Source organism: Balaenoptera ricei, chromosome 5 (assembly GCF_028023285.1).
Source record: "Balaenoptera ricei isolate mBalRic1 chromosome 5, mBalRic1.hap2, whole genome shotgun sequence".
NCBI classification, from domain to species: domain Eukaryota; kingdom Metazoa; phylum Chordata; class Mammalia; order Artiodactyla; family Balaenopteridae; genus Balaenoptera; species Balaenoptera ricei.
This window is the reverse complement of record NC_082643.1, coordinates 77,937,413-77,957,076: the sequence shown is the minus strand read 5'-3', so window position 1 is coordinate 77,957,076 and position 19,664 is coordinate 77,937,413. Positions and strand designations below refer to the sequence as shown.

At 34.8% G+C, this 19,664-nt stretch overlaps 1 protein-coding gene across 16 annotated transcripts in view; it reads left to right on the top strand.

The window, feature by feature from the left end:
- The window catches only part of N4BP2 (NEDD4 binding protein 2), a 108,267-nt gene that overhangs the window by 21,615 nt on the left and 66,988 nt on the right, over positions 1-19,664 (top strand). For 13 of the 16 annotated variants that reach the window (XM_059923147.1, XM_059923139.1, XM_059923142.1 and 10 more), the window contains 4 exons: positions 6,402-6,484; positions 8,149-8,488; positions 12,503-13,640; positions 17,003-17,127. In XM_059923147.1, coding sequence (XP_059779130.1) covers positions 8,263-8,488; positions 12,503-13,640; positions 17,003-17,127 — 1,489 coding nt within the window. In that variant the 5' untranslated portion in view covers positions 6,402-6,484; positions 8,149-8,262. Of the gene's footprint in view, positions 1-6,401; positions 6,485-8,148; positions 8,489-11,006; positions 11,100-12,502; positions 13,641-17,002; positions 17,128-19,664 lie in introns of those variants that run through there. The other 3 variants (XM_059923149.1, XM_059923143.1, XM_059923150.1) reach the window with 2 other exon arrangements.

The following is a 19,664-nucleotide window of genomic DNA, read 5'->3' as shown; positions in this document are numbered from 1 at the left end:
TCTAGTCTCTGGAAAAGTTTGTATAAGATTGGTATTAGTTTATTTAGTGGAATTTATTTTATTTATTTATAAATTTACTTATTTATTTATTTTTGGCTGAGTTAGGTCTTTGTTGCTGCTTGCGGGCTTTCTCTGGTTGCGGTGAGCGGGGGCTACTCTTCACGGGCTTCTCATTGTGGTGGCTTCTCTTGTTGCGGAGGACGGGCTCTAGGCGCGCGGGCTTCAGTAGTTGTGGCTCACGGGCTCTAGAGCACAGGTTCAGTAGTTGTGGTGCATGGGCTTAGTTGCTCTGCGGCATGTGGAATCTTCCCAGACCAGGAATCAAACCCGTGTCCCCTGCTTTGGCAGGCAGAATCTTCACCAGTGTGCCACCAGGGAAGCCCTGTAGTGGAATTTATTTATTTTAAAAAACTAGAAAAAAATTTTTTGGCCATGCCACTCGGCATACGGGATCTTAGTTCCCCAACTAGGGGTGGAACCCGAGCCCCCTGCAGTGGAAGAGTGGAGTCCTAACCACTGGCCCGCCAGGGAAGTCCCTTTAGTGGAATTTATTGATGAAGCCATGTAGACCTGGAGTTTCTTTGTGGGAAGGTTTTAAGTTACAGATTTCATTTCTTTAATAGATACAGAAGTATCAGTGTTTTTTTTTTATATCTGGTATGGTATGATGTTTGTTTTTTAAAAAATAATATGTGCATTTCATTTAAAGTTTAAAGTTTATGGATGTTAAATTGTTTACAATATCTTCATCTCTTTTTTATTTTTACAACCAAGAAAAAGAATTTATTCATTAATTTCAAACTAACAGGTGACAAGGAAGCAAATTTCTTCCATAAATTGTGTATAGACATATAGTGGACTCCTAAAGAGATGCATCAGAGTCTTAAGATAATGAGAGTCTTGTAAGACAAGATTCATGTCTTTTTTTAAATGTCCATGGGCTTGACAGTGATGTCTCTGTTTTCATTTCTGGTATTGGTTGTTTGTGCCTTTTCTCTCTTTTTTTGATCACTCTTGCCAGTGATTTATTCTTGTGTTGTTTTTTTTTTCCAGGGAACCATCTTTTGACTTTTTCGATCCTCCGTACTGTATAGTTGTTTTCTGTTTTCTCTTTGCTCTTTATTATTTCCTTCTTTCTAGTTTCTTTGGGTTTGATTTGCTGTTTTTTTCCCTCCAACTGTTTTTTGGATGCTTAGATCATTAATTTTTTTAGCCCTTCTTCTTTTCTAATATATGCATTTGTATGCTCTTCTTCTATGCGTGACTTTGTTTCTCACAAGTATGGATATGTAACATTTTTATTTGGTTAAAAATATTTTCTAATTGATAATAATTATTTTTAAAATTAATTTTAGTTAGTAGGTAATCATAATGAATTCTTCTTTGGTGTATAGATGTGTATTTCTTAATTTTCAAGTAATTGGGTTTTCTAATTATATTTTTGCTACTGATTTCTAGCATAATTCCATGTGTACTTGAAAATAAAGTGTATTCTGTGGTTATTGGGTCCAGTGTTGTATAGATATTAAGTCGTTATACTTATCATATGGCTCAAATCTTTTATGGCCTTACTGTTTTTTCTCTCCCTTTTTCCGCCTCCTCCTTCTCCTCTGTGTGTCTGTGGTGGGGACCTCCTTGTTCTAATAGTTACCGAGAGAGGGCTTTCACTAGTTGAATGCAAACTTAGAATTGCTGCATCTTCCCGGTAGATTAGACCTTTTGTCTTTGACTTTTATCATTGACATAGGTTACTGGTGTTTTAGATATGAGCAGTTGTTAGTGTAGTGGTGGAAATGGTGGGGGCAAAATCCTGTTTAAGAAAGAATGGAAGGAGAGGAATTGGAAAGAGTTGCCATTTTCCTGTAAATTTTTTTTTTTTTTTTGATATACAGGTATTTTACATTTAAATGTGGCTAGATGTGTTCGTACTTCTTTTTCTTTATGACCTTCCGGAAAAGTTCACTGTGCAGTATGATAGTCATTAACCACATGTAGCTACTGAGCACTTGAAATGTGACTAGTGTGACTGAGGAACTGAATTTTTAATTTTACATCCTTTTTTTCAAAATTAAACTTTTTGAGATTGTAGATTCACATGCAGCTGTCATAAATAATACAGAGAAATCTCTTGTGCTCTTCACCCAGTTCCCTCAATGAAAGAAACATGTTTGCAAAACTTAGTATGGCATCACAACCAGGATATTGACATTCATACAGTCAAGATATAGAACATTTCCATCACCACAAGAGTCCCTCAAATTACCCTTTTATAGCCACACCTACTACTACCCTCTCCTTCCTCCTCCTTAACCTTTGACAACCGCTAATCTGTTCTTTATTTCTATAATTTTGTCATTTCAAGAATGTTAAATAAGTGGGGACCATTCAGTATATAGCCTTTTGGGATTGACTTTTTGTACTCAGCATAATTCTTTGGAATTTCATCCAGGTCTTGTGTATCAATAGTATATTTCTTTTTATTGCTGACTAGTACCTCATGAATGGAAGTAACCGTAGTTTGTTTAACCATGTTACCCATTGAAGGGCATCTATCTGAACTGTTCTCTAGTTTTTGGTTATAATGAATAAAGCTGCTACAAACATTTGTGTGCAGGCTTTTGGGCGAACATAATTTTTCATTTCTTAGAGATAAGTGCCCAGAAGTGCAATTGCTTAATTGTATGGTAGTTGCAGGTTTAGTTTAAGAAACTTCCAAGCTGTTGTCCAGAGTGGCTTTACCAGTTTACATTCCCATCAGCAGCATATGAGCCATCCAGTCTCTCTGCATCCTTGCCAGGATTTGGTGTTGTCATTATTCTTTATGTTAGCCAACTTAATAGATGTGTAAGTAATATTTCATTGTAGTTTTAAATGGCATTTACTTAATGGCTAATGATGTTGAAATCTTTTATGTGCCTATTTGTCATCTGTATATCCTTTCGGTGTTATGTTTTTTTCTGTTTTTTTCCCCCCATTTTCTAACTGAATTATTTGTTATTTTTTCCCCCCTCTGATTTAATTAATCAATTTATTTATTTATTTTAAAAATTTATTTATTTTTGGCTGCGTGGGGCCTTCATTGCTGTGTGTGGACTTTCTCTAGTTGCGGCGAGCGGGGGCTACTCTTTGTTGTGGTGCACGTGCGTCACATTGTGGTGGCTTCTCTTGCAGAGCATGGGCTCTAGGCACACGGGCTTCAGTAGTTGTGGTGTGTGGGCCCAGTAGTTGTGGCTCGCGGGCTCTAGAGCACAGGCTCAGTAGTTGTGGCACACGGGCTTAGTTGCTGTGCGGCATGTGGGATCTTCCCAGACCAGGGATGGGACCCGTGTCCCCTGCATTGGCAGGTGGATTCTTAACCACTGTGCCACCAGGGAAATCCCTGGTTTTACTTTTGAGTTTTGATAAAGTTCTTTTATATATTTTAGATGCTAGTACTATGTTAGATACATGGTATGCAAGCATTTTCTCTCAGTCTGTCACTCTTCTTTTCATCCTCTTAACAAGGTTCTTCACAGCAAAAGTTTTAAATTTTGATGAAGTACAGTTTATCAGTTTTTCCTTTTATGGGTCATACTTTTGGTGTTTTTGCCTAGCCCTAGATCCTGGATTTTCTTCTTTTTTTTTTCTAAAAGTTTTATGGTTTTATGGATTTAAGTCCTTGATCCATTTTTTTTTTCTTTTTTTTACTTTTTATTTTATATTGGAGTATAGCTGATTAACAGTGTTGTGATGGTTTCAGGTGCACAGCAAAGGGACTGAGCCATACGTATACATGTATACATTCTCCCCCCAACTTCCCTCCCATCCAGGCTGCCACATAACATTGAACAGAGTACCCTCCTTGATCCATTTTGAGTTATTTTTTTTTTTTTTAATAAAGTGTGAGACTTAGGTCAAGGTTTATTTTTTTTATCCGTGGATGTCTACTTGCTCCAGTTCCATTTACTGAAAAGGCTGTATTTTCTCTATTGAATTGCTTTTGCACTTTTGTCAGAAGTCAGTTGGGCATATTCATGCTGGTCTATTTCTGGGTTCTCTCATCTGTTTCCAAATCTATAATCTGTTCTCAGATCTATATGCCTGTCCCTCCCCTGATACCATACAGTCTTGATAAGTTTAGCTTTATAACAAGTCTTATAATTGAGTTGACTGATTCCTCTGACTCTATTCTCTTTCAAAATTGTTTTAACTATTCTAGTTCCTTTGTCTTTCCATTTAAATTTATGAATAATCTTGTCCATATCCACAAAAAATCTTTGCTGGTGTTTTGATAGGAATTGAGTTAAACCTGTATATCAATCTGGGGAGAATTGACATCTTTACTGTATTGAGTCTAACAGCCCATGAATCCATTCATTTACATTTTTGATATTTTTCGTCATGATTTTGTATTTTTAGCATACAAGCCTTGTATATGTTTTGTTAGATTTATATCAGAATATTTCATTTTTTGGAGCATTTGTGAGTCATATTGTATTTTTAATTACAGTGCCCATGTATTCATTGGTAGAATATATAAATACAGTTGCTTTTGTGTGTTTATCTTGTATCCTGCGCTTTGCTGAACTCACTTATATGTTGGAGATTTTGTCAATTCTTTGGGATTTTCAACATAGATAGCTATGTCATCTACAAATAGGGACAGTTTTATTTTTTCCTTTTGAATCGGTATGTCTTTTATTTCCTTACCTTCTCTTACTTCACAGGCTAGAACTTCCAGCATTATCTTTAATAAGAGTGGTGAGGGTAGACATCCTTGCTTTGTTCTCAGTCTTAGGAGGAAAGCATATAGTATTTTACTATTAAATAAAATGTTATCTGTAGAGTTTTTGTAGATGCTCTTAATCAAGTTGAGGAAGTTCTCTTATATTCCTATTTTTTGGGTACCTTTTATCATGAATGGGTGTTGAATTTTGTCACTTTTTTTCTTCGTTCATTGATACAATTGTGGTTTTTCTTCATTAGCCTGTTAATATGGGTGGGATATTGATTTTTAAACATTGAGCCAGCCTTGTATCCCTGGAATAAACCTCGCTTAATCATGGTGTATAATTCTTTTAAAATAAATTGCTGAATTCTATTTGTAATATTTTGTTAAGGATTTTTATGTCTGTATTCGGGAAGTATATGGGTTTGCAGGTTTTTGTTTTTTTTTAACTGGCTTTGTCTGATTTTGGTGTCTGGATAACAATACTGGCTTCATGAAGTGAATTAAGAAGGTTCCCTCTTCCATTTTTGGAAGAGATTATATAGGGTTAGTTAATTCTTCTTAAAAATGTTTGGTAAACTTCTCCATTGAAGGTATTTGGGCCTGGAATTTCTTTTTTGGGAATTTGTAAATTGTGAATTAAATTTCATTAAAAATCATAGAGCTTTTATCTATTTCCTGTTGGGTGAGTTTGATAATTTGTGGTTTTTGAGAAATAAGTCTATTTCATAGAAGATGTCAAACTTTCACATGTACATTTGTTTGTAATATTCCCTTATTAGTCTTTTGATGTCTGCAGGGTCTGTAGTGATTGTTTTTCTGTTTTTAGTTTTATTCATTTCTTCTCTGATCTTTATTATTCCCTTTTTCCTACTGGCTTTGGGTTTATTTTGCTCTTCTTTTTCTAGTTTCTTGTGATGGGGGCTTAGATTATTGATTTGAGACTTTTCCTCTTTTCTAATGTATGCATTTAGTTATAAATTTGCTATAAATTTCTGCCATTGCTGCTTTAGCTGTGTCCTACAAATTTTGATATCATATATTTTCATTTTTATTCATTTCCGTGTATTTTAAAATTTTCCTTGAGACTTCCTCTTTGACCCATGGATTATTTAGTATATTGCTTATGTTCCAAGTGTTTGGAGATTTTCCTGTTATCTTTTTTTATTGATTTCTAGTTTGATTACATTGTGGTCAGAGAACATACTTTATATGATTTCAGTTCTTTTAAGTTTGTTGAGGTTTGTTTTATAGCCTAGGATATGGTCTATTTTGGTATATGTTCTTTGGGCACTTGAAAAGGATATGTATTCTGCTGTTGTTGAATGTAGTATTCTATAAATGTTGATTAGATCCTTAAAGGATGGTGTTATTGAGTTCTTCGGTATCCTTGCTGATCTTCTGTCTCTTTACTCTTATTGAGAGAGGGGTATTGTAGTCTCTAACTATAATTGTGAGCTTGTCTCTTTCTCCTTTCAATTTTGTCAGTTTTTGCTTCACTTATTTAGTGGCTCTGTTGTTTGGTGCATACACATTTAGAGTTGCTACGTGTTCTTGGTAGACTGATCCTTTATAATTATATAATGTCCTCTATCTCTGCTGATTTTTTTTTTTGCTCTGAATTCTACTTTATCTGATATTAATATATAAAAATGTAATTTTATTTAATTTTAATTAATTTAAATTTAAATAGGCTCATGTGGCTGGTGGCTGCCATATTGACATTGCAGTCCTGGAAGATGGAGAGAGCTATGACACAATAAATTTAATTAAAAGGTAAATTTTATAGTATGTTAGAAGGTGTTAAGGGCAATGGGTGGTTAGCAGGAAAGGGAAATTGGGGCAGAGAAAGTGGGTGATATGACTTTAAATTGGGTAATCAAGGAAGAAATCATTGAATGTGACACTTGGGCAAAGATTTGAAGGAGTGAGAGAGTTAGCAATGCAAATATCTTGGGGAAAAGTATATTAAAGGCCAAAAGGGAGGCGGGCCATAGTACGAACTTTAGCTTTTACTCTGAGTGATATGGAGAGCCACTTGAGAATTTAAAGCAGACCCTGATTCATTCTGACTTATATGTTGTATGAAGATCATTCTGGCTGGTGTGTTGAAAGTAGACTGTAGGGGACAAAGGGTGGAAAGCAGGGAGACCATTTAGGAGACAGGAATACAGGTGAAAGATGACAGTAGCCAGACCAAATGGTTAGAGCAGGTTTTTGAGAAAATATCAGACATTTGGTTTTAGCTGTGTTACATTTGAATTGTTTATTAAATAGATCCAAGTGGAGAAAGCAAGTAGATTGTCAGAGTTCTCCAGATCTATCAGTCCCTGCCCTTGTGGAGCTTACATTTTACTGGAATATGGGTAGTAAATACAATACATAAATAAAACAAATGGATGAAACATACACTACGTTAGAAGGTAAATCTTAGGGAGAAAATTCAAGTAAGGAAAAAGGGATAAGTGGTGTTGGGCGACTGACTTGCTGAGAAGGTAACAATTGAATAATGATAGGAGTAATGATAGGAGGAAATACATCTTTTAGATACCTGGGATAATATTAGTTTAGGTAGAAGGGACCAAATGTAAAGGTTCTGAGATGGGAGCATGGCTGATGTTTGAAGAAGAAGGAGGCGAAGTATGGCTGGAGTGACATGAGCAAGGGGAAGAGGATTAGGGATGACAACACTGAAGTAAAAAGTGTCTGCGTTATAGGCCCTTTTAAGGGCTCTAGCTTTTATCCTGAATGAGATGGGAAGCTAGTGGATAGTTTAGCAGAAGAGAGGCATGATCTGACCCTGTGGTTTAACTGAGTCACTCTAGTTGTTATGACTGAAGGGGCAAGGGTGGAAGCAAGGAGATTAGTTAGAGGAGACTTTTATACTAATCCGCTGTGGTAGCAGTGGAAATGGTGAGGAATGATCATATTCTGGATACATTTTGAGGGTTGCATTGACAAAATTGGCTTACTGATTGGATGTGGGTTGGACAGGAGTCAAGAATTATTCCAAGGTTTTTGACCTGAGCAGTTGGAAGGATAGAGTTGCATTAATTGAGATAGGAAAGACTAGGAAGAACAGGTGTGAAGTAGGTAATCAGGAGCTCAGTTTTGGACATGTTAAGCTTATGATGCCTATTGGACATCCAAATAGGTGTTCAGTAGACATTCTCATTATGAATACTGTTTTTTTTTTTAATGAAATAATTGTACTAAAACAGTGTACTCACTGTTCTGAAAATATATTACATTTGTTAATATCTTAATTTTTAACATGTTCAATCCTGAAAAACTTGAATATTTTGGAGAGAGAAATTGACTGCTTTTTGGCTTTGCTGCCACCAGAGTTGATGGTACTTTCTTAAATAAAGATGTCATTCCGATTTTAGACATGGAAATATAACTATAGTCTGAGTGTTTCAACTTGCTTTCTATTTTAGGTCCTATTACTGCTGGATTGTGCAAGATATTTAACCCTATTTTCTTTGAGGTATGACTTAAATATCAAACATCTTAAATAAGAGAAGGGAAACATTTTAGTTTTGGAAGTCAGAATGCCAAGGAGAAGGAAAAATCTTGGGGGAAATCCTTTTCGGAAGACTACAAACTCTAAGGAAGTTGTATCCAGTGTTGCTAGTCATGAGGAGCCAACCACTACTCTTCCTTCCATGTGTGAGACAAAAGTTGATCAGGAAGAACTCTTCACCAGTATCTCAGAGATGTTTTCTGATCTGGATCCTGATGTAGTGTATTTGATGCTTTCTGAATGTGATTTCAAAGGTGAGAAAAAGTTTAGTTTGAACCCTTTGCATCTTATAAGAAGATTTCATGTACTATGCCATGACCAGTAGTAATATAGAAAATGACTACCTTATTTCTATTTTGTTCATCATTTTTTGAATATCTGCTGCGGGCAAGGTATAAGTTGGGTATTACGAGGGGTATGAAGAAGAATAAAGCTTAGCTTCTTCTTTCAAGAAATGTACAGTTCTAAGTGTAAGATGTATATGTAGATATCATATTCTATGTTTTATTTCTTTTTATCTTCCCTCTAGAACAGGTTGGCACTAATGACGTTTTGTACCGGATAATTCTTTGTTGTGCGTGGCTTTCCTGTGCATCGTAGGATGTTCAGCAGCATCTTTGGCCTGTACCCACTAGCTGCCAGTAGCACATTCCTCCCTGCTACCCCAGTTGTGACAACTAAAAATGCCTCTATAGATCATCTTATGTCCCGTGGGGGCAATATCATCCCCAGTTGAGAACCATTGACCTAGAATGTAAGCTCCTTAAAGACAGGGATTTAAAAAACTTTTGTTTTACTGTTGTGTCTCCAAGCCCCCAAATACCAAATGACTCAGTAGGATCTCAGTAAATATTTTTTGAGTGAAAAGGTAATTATAATTGTGGAAATGAGAGCTGATTAAGAATTGAGGCTAATAGAGTAGTGCGGTTTCAAAAAATTGGCTTTGGAGTCAAGAAAACTAGATTGGATTTCCAGCTCCGTCACTTAACCTCTCTGGTTTCAGTTTTCTTATCTGCTAAGGAGAATAATAAGAGTATGTACCTCATAGGACTTTTTCAGTGAAGGTTGTGTTTTCGTTTTTTTGGTTTGTTTTGATAAAGTCTTCAGTATAGTAAGTTATTAATGACTTGTAATAAATGGTTTAGATGTATGTTTGTAGACATACATATCAAATTTGACTGATGAGTAAATTAAATATTGATGTTTAGTATTGCTATTGGCCATGATTAGTATAAGATAAAATTATTCTAGGTTTAGGGAGTTTTGGTAATGTGATAAACTTCCATTTTTTTTACATTCCATGGTCTGTGATGTGAGCATATCTTATCTATCCTGTTATGATACATATACAGAAAACCAGTTTTCAGCAGTCCACATGATGCTCAGAAATGATAGTGTTTACAATTTTACTTGTGGCTTCAACATTTATTTCCTAATTTTGATGTGTTTAAACTTTATTTGTTGCACATACACTAACATAGCAATGAAGAATTACAAGGAAAATATATTACCCTTACATCCTAACAAAAAACATTTCTCTTTTCCAGGATCTTCTCTACACCTTGTTCATAAATACTGATGTTTTGAGTAGTTTGAATAATAATATTGATGAAATTGTATATTCTACTTTTTAAAGTTAACCTAACATAAGCATTTTTTTCAGTGTTGGCTGCAGTCTTTATATTTATTTTTAATAGCTTTCTAATATTCCATTGGGTTGTTGTGCTTTAATTTATTTAATTATAACTAAGTTTTACATGGATAATTAATATTGCAAAGAACACCTTGGTACAAATAACCTTTTCTGTCTTTTGGCTTTTTTCTCAGTCCCAAAGTTTTATTTTCTTTTATCACAGGGTTAGGACAGTTTTTGGCTCTTGGAAACATACTGCTAAATTGCCTACTAAAGAGGTGTGCCATATGGTATCAGTGTGGGAAAGGGTGGGGTGGGATAAATTGGGAGATTAGGATCGACATATTCACACTACTACATATAAAATAGATAACTAATAAGGATCTACTGTATTGTACAGGGAACTCTTCTCAATACTCTGTAATGACCTACATAGGAATAGAATCTAAAAAAGAGTAGATATATGTGTGTGTATAACTGATTCACTTTGCTGTGCAGCAGGAACTAACACAACATTGTAAATCAACTATACTCCAATAAAAATTAATTTAAAAAAGTAAATTTACTTTATTAAAAAAAAAAAAAAAGGGGTGTGCCAATTTGTAATGACACCAGCACTGTATAAATATAGGAGTTTCATCACAGCCTTTTGAGCATTGAGTGGTATTATTTTAAGATTTTAGGAATAAGATTTTACCTTTTCTTAATGCTATTTTTTTTAAGATAAAGAGAAATGTTGAACATGTTTGTGTATGATTGTTTATTAATTCTTGTATTGTGTGAATTGTTCATGTGCTTTTCATTGTTTTATACCATTGTTTTAATTTTTTTCAACATTCTATGAAAGAACTTTTCTTTTGTGTTATATAGATATAGTTTGATCTTTTACTTATTTTTACTTAATACTGTTTTTTTCATTATATACACATTAATTTTTTTGGTTGATATTTTTCTTTTGTGATTTTTCTATCACATAGATTTTTTTCTTAGAAATATCTCTTCTATTTGCTTTTTTTCCCTTTTCTTTTTTCTTTTTTCCATGTTTAGGGCTTCTAGCTTTTGTAGTATTGCTATAGTCTTCTAACTGGTCTCTCTGTCAGGCTTGCCCCCTCCAATCCCTCTTTGTTTTTCTTCTTAAGGGAACATAAATTGGGTGCTTACTAGGTGCCAGTCCTTGTGCACAGCCCTTTTTCATGGATTATCTCATTTAATCCTCACAGCAACACTATGAGGTAGGTACTTTTATTATCCACACATTGCAAATGAGAAAATCAAGGCTTAGGAAAGTTAAGTAACTCGTTCAAAGTGTTATTGCCAGCAAGTAGGGATTTAAATGTCGTTCTGACACCTGACCAGAGCTTTTACCTACTGTGCTGTGCTGTTCCCACATTTATCTTGCATAAAACAAAACAAGATAAAACACAAAAATAATATAAAAAAGCCTCAAATTTCTGATGCTTAATAATTCTAATGGCTCTGTATTTATGTTATAAGGGAAAGAGCTCAGCATTGGAGTCAGACATACCAGTCCTGGCTCTGTCACTTACTATCTGTGTGACTTGGGCTAAGTTAATGTACTTTCTGAACTTCATTTCCTTCATCTATTTGCTAGGAATACTGTACCTCATAGTATAATTTGAAGATTCAGTGAGATGACAAAGCATCTAGCCCAAATGCTATGACAGGTAGTTTCCCTTCAAGTTCCCTTAGAAAATAAAATTGATATTTCTTACCATGAAATACAGGACCCTTCCCAATTTCCCTTTCCAGTTTTATCTCCTCTTACCCACCATACTACTGTGTACTCGCATTCCAACAAACTTCTCTTAATACCTTAAACATGCTTTGTGTTTTCAAGACTGGCTTTGCCTTTCCCTTCTGTGGCTGACAAGTTCCTTTTTGATCTTCGACTCCCAGTTCACATATTACCTTATGTGAAATCTTTCCTTACTCTCCTATAAGGCTGTTAAGGCATTTGTATATTATTAAAAGAGTGCATTATTTAACCTATATTATATTATAGTGTGATTGTCTTCTAATGTAATTATCTGTAATTGCCTCAGTTAGACTGCAAAAATCCTTTGAGTGTAGTTAAAAGCTGTCTTATTCATCTTTGTACAAAGTATGTCTGATACGTAGTACATGCTCATACGTATTTTTTGTATTAAGTGAAATTCATAGCATGGACCATATATACAAATTACATTTACTAGGAGAGTACTTAAAATACTTCATACTTAAAAGGACATGCAGTAGGTAAGTATTTGTTGAGTAAATCAACTGATTTTAGGATCTTTATAAACAACCCTAATGTATATAATTACAGATATTTTTACTTTTAATCAATAAATTCATCAGAGAATATCTACTTGATGGCAGTTCATTAGCCTAGTTTATTACTGTTTGTTTGAAAGTATAACAACATTGCATGTCTTCATAATTTAAACCTTTCACTAATACAGACTGATATATTAGTAAAATATTAATTTAAGAAATGACTTGAATATTTATAAATTTCTCTGTATTTCATTCAGTGTGAATTCTAGTATAATTTTATGTGGATTTTAATTAAATTATATTTTACTGTTTTCAATACATACAGATATATTTTGTTGTCGTTCTTGTTGTTGTACAGTTGAAAATGCCATGGATTGTCTATTAGAATTATCAGCCACTGATGCTAAAATAGAAGAATCGCCTTCAAAAAGCTTCGTTGCTTCTGAGAACCAAGTAGATGCAGTGGGATGTGAAATAATGGAAAAGTGTCCTCCTGAAGAAGAGAGTGAAGATTCAAAAATGGATTCATTTTTGGACATGCAGCTAACTGAAGACTTAGATTCCTTAATACAGAATGCTTTTGAGAAATTGAACTCTTCTCCTGATGACCATGCATACTCATTTTTGCCTTTGCGAGATGTTAATAATTTTAGTAACCCCAGTGCATTTATAAATTCAGATTCAAGTAGTACAACTCCTATTCTTTCTACCCAAAATATGGATTTGAACAGTGAAAATGTAGAGAGTTCTGCCTCTACATTGAGTTCAAATTCCTTAACTTCACATTCACTTTCAAATGAGTCCAAAAGTTTTACAAAGGATAACACATTGGCATTGGAAGATTCTCTTCTCAGTAGTTCTTTAAATGTAGCAAATGACACTATGGTGGATTGTAGTAACCAAATTCAGAAAGAGCTTTTAGAATCTGCATGTGTTGAGACTCAGTTCTCTCAAGCCCCTGTAGATTTGGATGCCAACGAACTTCAGGCTCCTTTAAACCTTACTGTGCAAAATCTGGGGCTTGGTTTACTAGGTACAGGTGGAGATCAGAAATCTTCTGTCCCTGATGTTTTTGTACCTTCTGAAGAATTCAATTTCCAGTCACACAAACATACTGAACTGCCACCAAAGGGGAAGGATGTGAATTACTGCCCAGTACTTACCCCTCTCCCTCTACTGCTGCCTCCTCCTCCCCCTCCACCAATGTGGAATCCAATGATTCCTGCTTTTGACCTCTTCCAAGGAAACCATGGCTTTGTAGCTCCTGTTGTAACCACAGCTGCACACTGGAGACCTGTCAACTATACGTTTCCACCCCCGGTTATTTCTCATACTTCCCCAACAAAGGGATGGAGAAATAAAGAGGGAACAAGTGCTTATCAGGTACAAGAAACTCCAGTTTCTCAGGTTGTAAGAAAGAAGACATCATCTTATGTTGGACTAGTTCTTGTTCTTCTCAGAGGGCTTCCGGGATCAGGAAAATCTTTTTTGGCAAGGTATGAGGTTTAATTGAGTTTAAAGAAAGAGTGTAATGCATGAACTTGAATATTTATAACAGCCTGAATATGTGAAATACTTTTAGTTCATAGAGATGTTTGCTAATTTTTTTTTAACTTTGTAGCTAATAGCACTGTATTCTCTAGAAGTTTTTATTGAATTCTTTCATCTCAGAATATTTTGAGAGACAGAATAGAGGAAAAAATTAAAGATGATTCCAAGATTGTGAACTTGTGAAATCAACAAATAAGTTCATGTGGAAGAGAACTAACTTGAGTGGGAGAAAGATGAACTCAGCTTTGATTATAGAGATAAAGGGCCATAATTGATTTTGAATTCAAGGAAGTCTTATACACAAGAATTCTACTGGTAGTTGGAGATTTGGAAGTGTAGCATGTTAAATAAGGTTTTAGAAATGTATGATTTGAAGAAAGAACATGGGATGAACCACTGATAGAGAACTTCAAATTCTCAGTGATTTATTTCTTGCAAGATGTACTCTCAGTTGTTTTATCTCAAATACCCATCTATGTCCCTTTTGTAATCAAGGAATGTTGTGGATGCCTTGGTATGAGAGACTAGAGTCAAGGTTAGAGGCAGCTTTGTTGTGTTTTCAGTGACACTTGTTAAAGAGTGCTGTTTTCAAAGTTTTCTCCTACCCCCCCTTCTTTAAATTCCAGAATATTTACATCTAATATATTTTATTTGCCAGTTTTCCCCTTTTCCTTCCAAATTTTAACTCTTTGCTCTCTTCTATTCTTAGCTGGGTCTTTTCTATTTGATCCTGGGTGTATCTAGCATTAGTGAGTATGCATGTATGCCTTGATGAGCTCATTTTCAGTTGTTTTTTTAACGTCCTTTCTTAGTGTGGATTTATTTTCCAATAAATATCCACATATTCTACTCATACACTTATAAGTATATTCTTCTGTAGACATAGGCTTTCTCATTGATTTAATGACCACAAGAATAAAAAACATTTTAATTTAATATTATAGGCATTACAGTCAGTTATGATATTGCATTTTGTGAAAGATTGGAACAAAAGGTTGTACCCTAGAAGGTAATAGTGCTGTGACATTTGTTTGAAGAACTAGGTTTCAGAGGCCTTAGAGCCAGAGGCAGCTACAGTTAGAGATTGCGAAGAGAAAGAAGTGCTTGTCACAAAGTCAGAGCTTACTAATAATTTTTGAATGAATAGAGAGAAATAACTGGGAAGTACAGAGACATAGAAGCTGAGTTTTCTCAGAGAGAACAGTCCACAGTATTAAGCTAGTGTGCAAGCCCAAGGAAAATGAAAGATGAAAAACAGCTTTTGGATTTATTGGAAAGAAGGTCATGAATGGATATCTTGAAAAACAATTTTGTTGTGCTGGGAACGTGGAAGACCTTAAGACCTTAAAAAAAGCATTTATACTAAAGCAGTTAAGGGAAGGAGAGAAGTTGGGTAATAGTTGAAAAAGGGGTCCTTAAAGTGTGGTTAAGATTTTAAAAGATAGCTGAGATGTATACATGTTTAAAGGGAAAAGAGGAAGTGAAGTGTCGGAAGGGAAGACTTGGAGATAAAATAGAAGAGGATAAATGTAGGAGTCTTAGAAAGTGGGATCAAGTGAGCATTCACCAGAATGTAAGCTCCATGAGTGCAAGAATGTTTGTTTTTATTCACTGGTGTATGCTCAGTGCTTAAAACAGTGCCTGGCACTTAGTAGATGCTAATAAAAATTAAATTCAAAAGGTATATTTTAATATGGGAAAAGAATCTAAGAAAGAGTGGATATATGTATAACTGATTCACTTTGCTGTACACCTGCAACTAACACAACATTGTAAATCAACTATACTCCAATAAAAATTAATTTAAAAGTATATTTTAACTTTAGAAATATTTATACACGTTTTAGGAGAGGATAAATGGTGATATTTTACAAATGGTTAAGAGGGTAGCATTGTTATGTCTCTATGGATTCTGTTTGCTTAGTTTTTGCATGTATCTCAATTATATAGAAGATAAATTCCAGAGTCAAGAAAGAGAGATGGGGGACTTCCCTGGTGGTCCAGTAGAGACTCTGCGCTTCCACCGCAGGGGACACACCTTTGATCCCTGGTTGGGGAACTAAGATCCCCTGCAACCTGCGCAGCATGGCCAAAAGAAAGAGATGTCAGAAAAGCCCCACAAAACTATCTTAACTTTGTATAATTTAACAGATTAAATTAATAGTCTATTAACATTATATTTTTGGATGTTTTTGGCATACTCACTAAATTTATGGCAGTATACAAAGAGCTTCATCTACTTTTGAAGATCGGTTGAATATCAAGGTACTCACCTAATGGGAAGTGACCTTCCACTTAGAGTGGGTAAGGTAGATCAGTGTGTGTCAAGTGACCAGATGAGGGGATTGCCTGTGACTGATAAGAGTTCTGAAGCATTTTCAGTTGTCTGGTTTTCTTGATAATTAAAATGTGTTAATTTTCAAACCTTTATAGTATATAAAGCAAAGTAGCCTTGCCTCAGGTCTGTATTCCTGGGAGTCAAACTTCTGCTTAGAGGATTTCTAGTGTGATTTTTTTTTTAATATATATTTTATTTATTTATTTATTCTGTTTTTGGCTGCGTCGTGTCTTAGTTGTGGCACACAGGATCTTTTGTTGCGGCACGCGGGCTCTTTGTTGCGGTGCGCGGGCTTCTCTCTAGTTGTGGCGCGTGGGCTCCAGAGCACACGGGCTCAGTAGTTGCAGCGCGCAGGCTTAGTTGCCCCTCGGCGTGTGGGATCTAAGTTCTCTGACCAGAGATCAAACCTGCATCCCATGCACTGGAAGGCGTGTTCTCAACCACTGGACCACCAGGGAAGTCCCTCTAGTGTGATTTGTTTGAATAATAAAATATTTTCCTTCTTTTAAATAATAATATTTGAATTTTTAAGTTGGTTTTTAAAAAAATTAATTTATTTGTTTATTTTTGGCTGTGTTGCGTCTTCTTTGCCTCGCGCGGGCTTTCTCTGGTTGCGGCGAGTGGGGGCTACTCTTCATTGCGGTGCACAGGCTTCTCATTGCAGTGGCTTCTCTTTGTTGCGGAGCATGGGCTCTAGGCGCGCAGGATTCAGTAGTCATGGTGCGCGGGCTCTAGAGCACAGGCTCAGTAGTTGTGGCACACGGGCTTAGTTGCTCTGCGGCATGTGGGATATTCCTGGACCAGGGATCAGACCCGTGGCCCCTGCATTGGCAGGCGGATTCTTAACCACTGAGCCACCAGGGAAGTCCAATACTTGAATTTTTAATTCAGATTATGACCTTACAAAAACTAGGAGAGAATTTAAATAGAAGAAAGATTAATGAAAATAATTACATTTATCATTCACAGGACTTTGCAAGAGGATAATCCAAGTGGAGTCATTCTTAGTACTGATGACTATTTTTACATAAATGGACAATACCAGTTTGATGTAAAATACTTAGGAGAAGCACATGAATGGAACCAGAATCGTGGTAAGAATAGACATCAGATGATGTGTAATATTAAGAGGAATATAAAGAAAAAAATCCACTTTGTGTTTGTATTTTGAGAGACGTATAACTTTTAAAAGTTATAATTATCTTTAATTCTAAATTATAACTATATATAATAAAGGTTAAATTCTAACTATAACAATTCTAATGTTACATAGTAAGTGAAAGAGTTAGTCTCATAGAGTTGTTATGAGAATTAAATGAGTTAAGTTTTGTAGAATAGCTTAGAACATTGCATAACATGTTTTAAGTTTTATTTAGTCAGTGGGTATCTTGTCAGAAGTAAGTCAGATTTTCTGTGCTGGTCTCTGAATAGCTCAAGATGGTTACAGTTTTCTGGCTCTGGTTCCTGTTTCCTAAAATAGAATTTGCATTGTTAATCACTAGTCTTTCCTAGATTGGCTTAATGTTTATAGAGGATAGTGTGAGTGTAAAAATGACTCTCCTCAAACTGAATCTGCAGGGAGATCATAGGTAAAACCTTAATTCTTTATTAGTGCAACTATTTATTCACTGAAGATGGTTTTATTATGAAATGTTTAGTTATGGATAGAGTTTTATATGGGAAATTCTTATTAAGACATATAGACAATATTTTACTTAGCGTTTCTTTTACGATAAATGCACTGTGAAGGCTACTCTTGAGTTTGTCATCTTTAGACATTGTTACATTTTTCTATATTCATTCTTGAACTAAATACTAAAGTGAAAACTCAGGAATACCAACACAAAAATAAACAGTGTGATGTGATGAAGAGCGATCTTGGATTTGCCAGTTACTAGCTGTGTGATCTTGTGCAAGTTATTTATATTCTCCAGGACCCAGTGTCTTCATCTGTAAAAGGGCTTAATAATACTAACCCCCCAGGATTCTTGTAAAGGTTAAATGAGAATGAAAAGTGCTTAGCTGTAGTTCAGTGTGCCCTTTCTATGACAACAACCGCAGCAATGATGATATGAAATTAATTGGCAGAACTCTTTTTTTAAAAAGCTTTATTGAATGAGATAAGAATCAAATAGTTTTTAGCATATTCAGTGTTGTACAACCATCACCACAGTCAATTTTAGAACATTTTTATCACTCCAAAAAGACCTCATACCCATTAGCAGTCACTCCTCATTTCTCCCCAACTCTCTCCCAGCCCCAGGCAACTACTACTTTACTTTCTATTTCTATAGGTTTGTCTCTTCTGAACATTTCATACAAGTAGAATCATATAATATGTGGTCATTGTGAATGGCTTTCTTTCATTTAGTGTAACGTTTTCAAGGTTCATCCATATTGTAGAAAGTATCAGTACTTTATTCTTTTTTATGGCTGAATAATATTCCATTATATGGATCTGCCACATTTTGTTTATCCATTCATTAGTTGCTGGACATTTGGGTTGTTTCCACTTTTTGGCTATTATGAATAATGTTGCTATGAACATACCTGTCTATGTCTAACCTTTTTAGTAACTGCCAAGCTATTTTCCAAAGCAGCTGCACTATTTTACATTCCCAGTAGCAGTTTATGAGGGTTCCAACTTCTCTATATCTTTACCAACACATGTTATTATCTATCTTTTTGATTATAGCTATCCTGGTGGGTGTGAAGTGGTATCTTGTGGTTTTGATTTTCATTTTCCTCATGGCTGATGATGTTGAGCATCTTTTTGTGTGCTTGTTGGCTACTTGTTTATCTCCTTTGGAGAGCTTTCTATTCAAATCTTTTGCCATTTTTAAATTGAATTATTTGTCTTTTTATTATTGAGTTATAAGAGAGTATATAGAACTTTTAAAACTTCCAAATATTTTCCTTGTAAGGCTTATTTATTGTGGCTCATCATTAATTCCCTGAATGGTCTAATTCCTTGGGAAAAAAGGCAGTTTTATATGAAAATCTCTTGCACAAGGCGTATAATAATTGTTTATTTCAAATCAAGACATCTTGTTTTTTGTCATGTGTATGTGTGTTTGCCTATATTTTTTGTTTTTAGACTTTATTTTGGAATAATTTTAGATTTATGGAAAGGTTTGCAAAGGCAGTATTGAGTTTCTCTATACCCCTCACCCATTTATTTGACCCTAATGTTAACATTTTATATAACTATGGTACATTTGTCAAGACTAAGAAATTAACATTGGTACATTACTATTAACTAAACTCCAGATTTTACTTGGATTTTAGTTTTTCTACTAAAGTCCTTTTCTGTTCCAGAATCCAGATTCTGGATTCATGGTATCCAGAATCTTATCTGGGATACCATGTTGCTTTTAGCATGATATGATATTGTTTTTAATGATAGCTTTTTTCCCCATTTATTCTATTTATACATGTAACACGCACATCAAACTAAAATCAGACAGTTTTTATTTAATTTCTCTGATTATAATTTTAGTATTTATTTAGTGTTTATTATTCAACATTTCCCTATATTTTAATTTTTTATATATTCAAAAGTACTATTTAGAAGTAGAGTTGTGAATGAAATTAGCACATATCTATGATTTTCAAATTATGAAAACAAGAT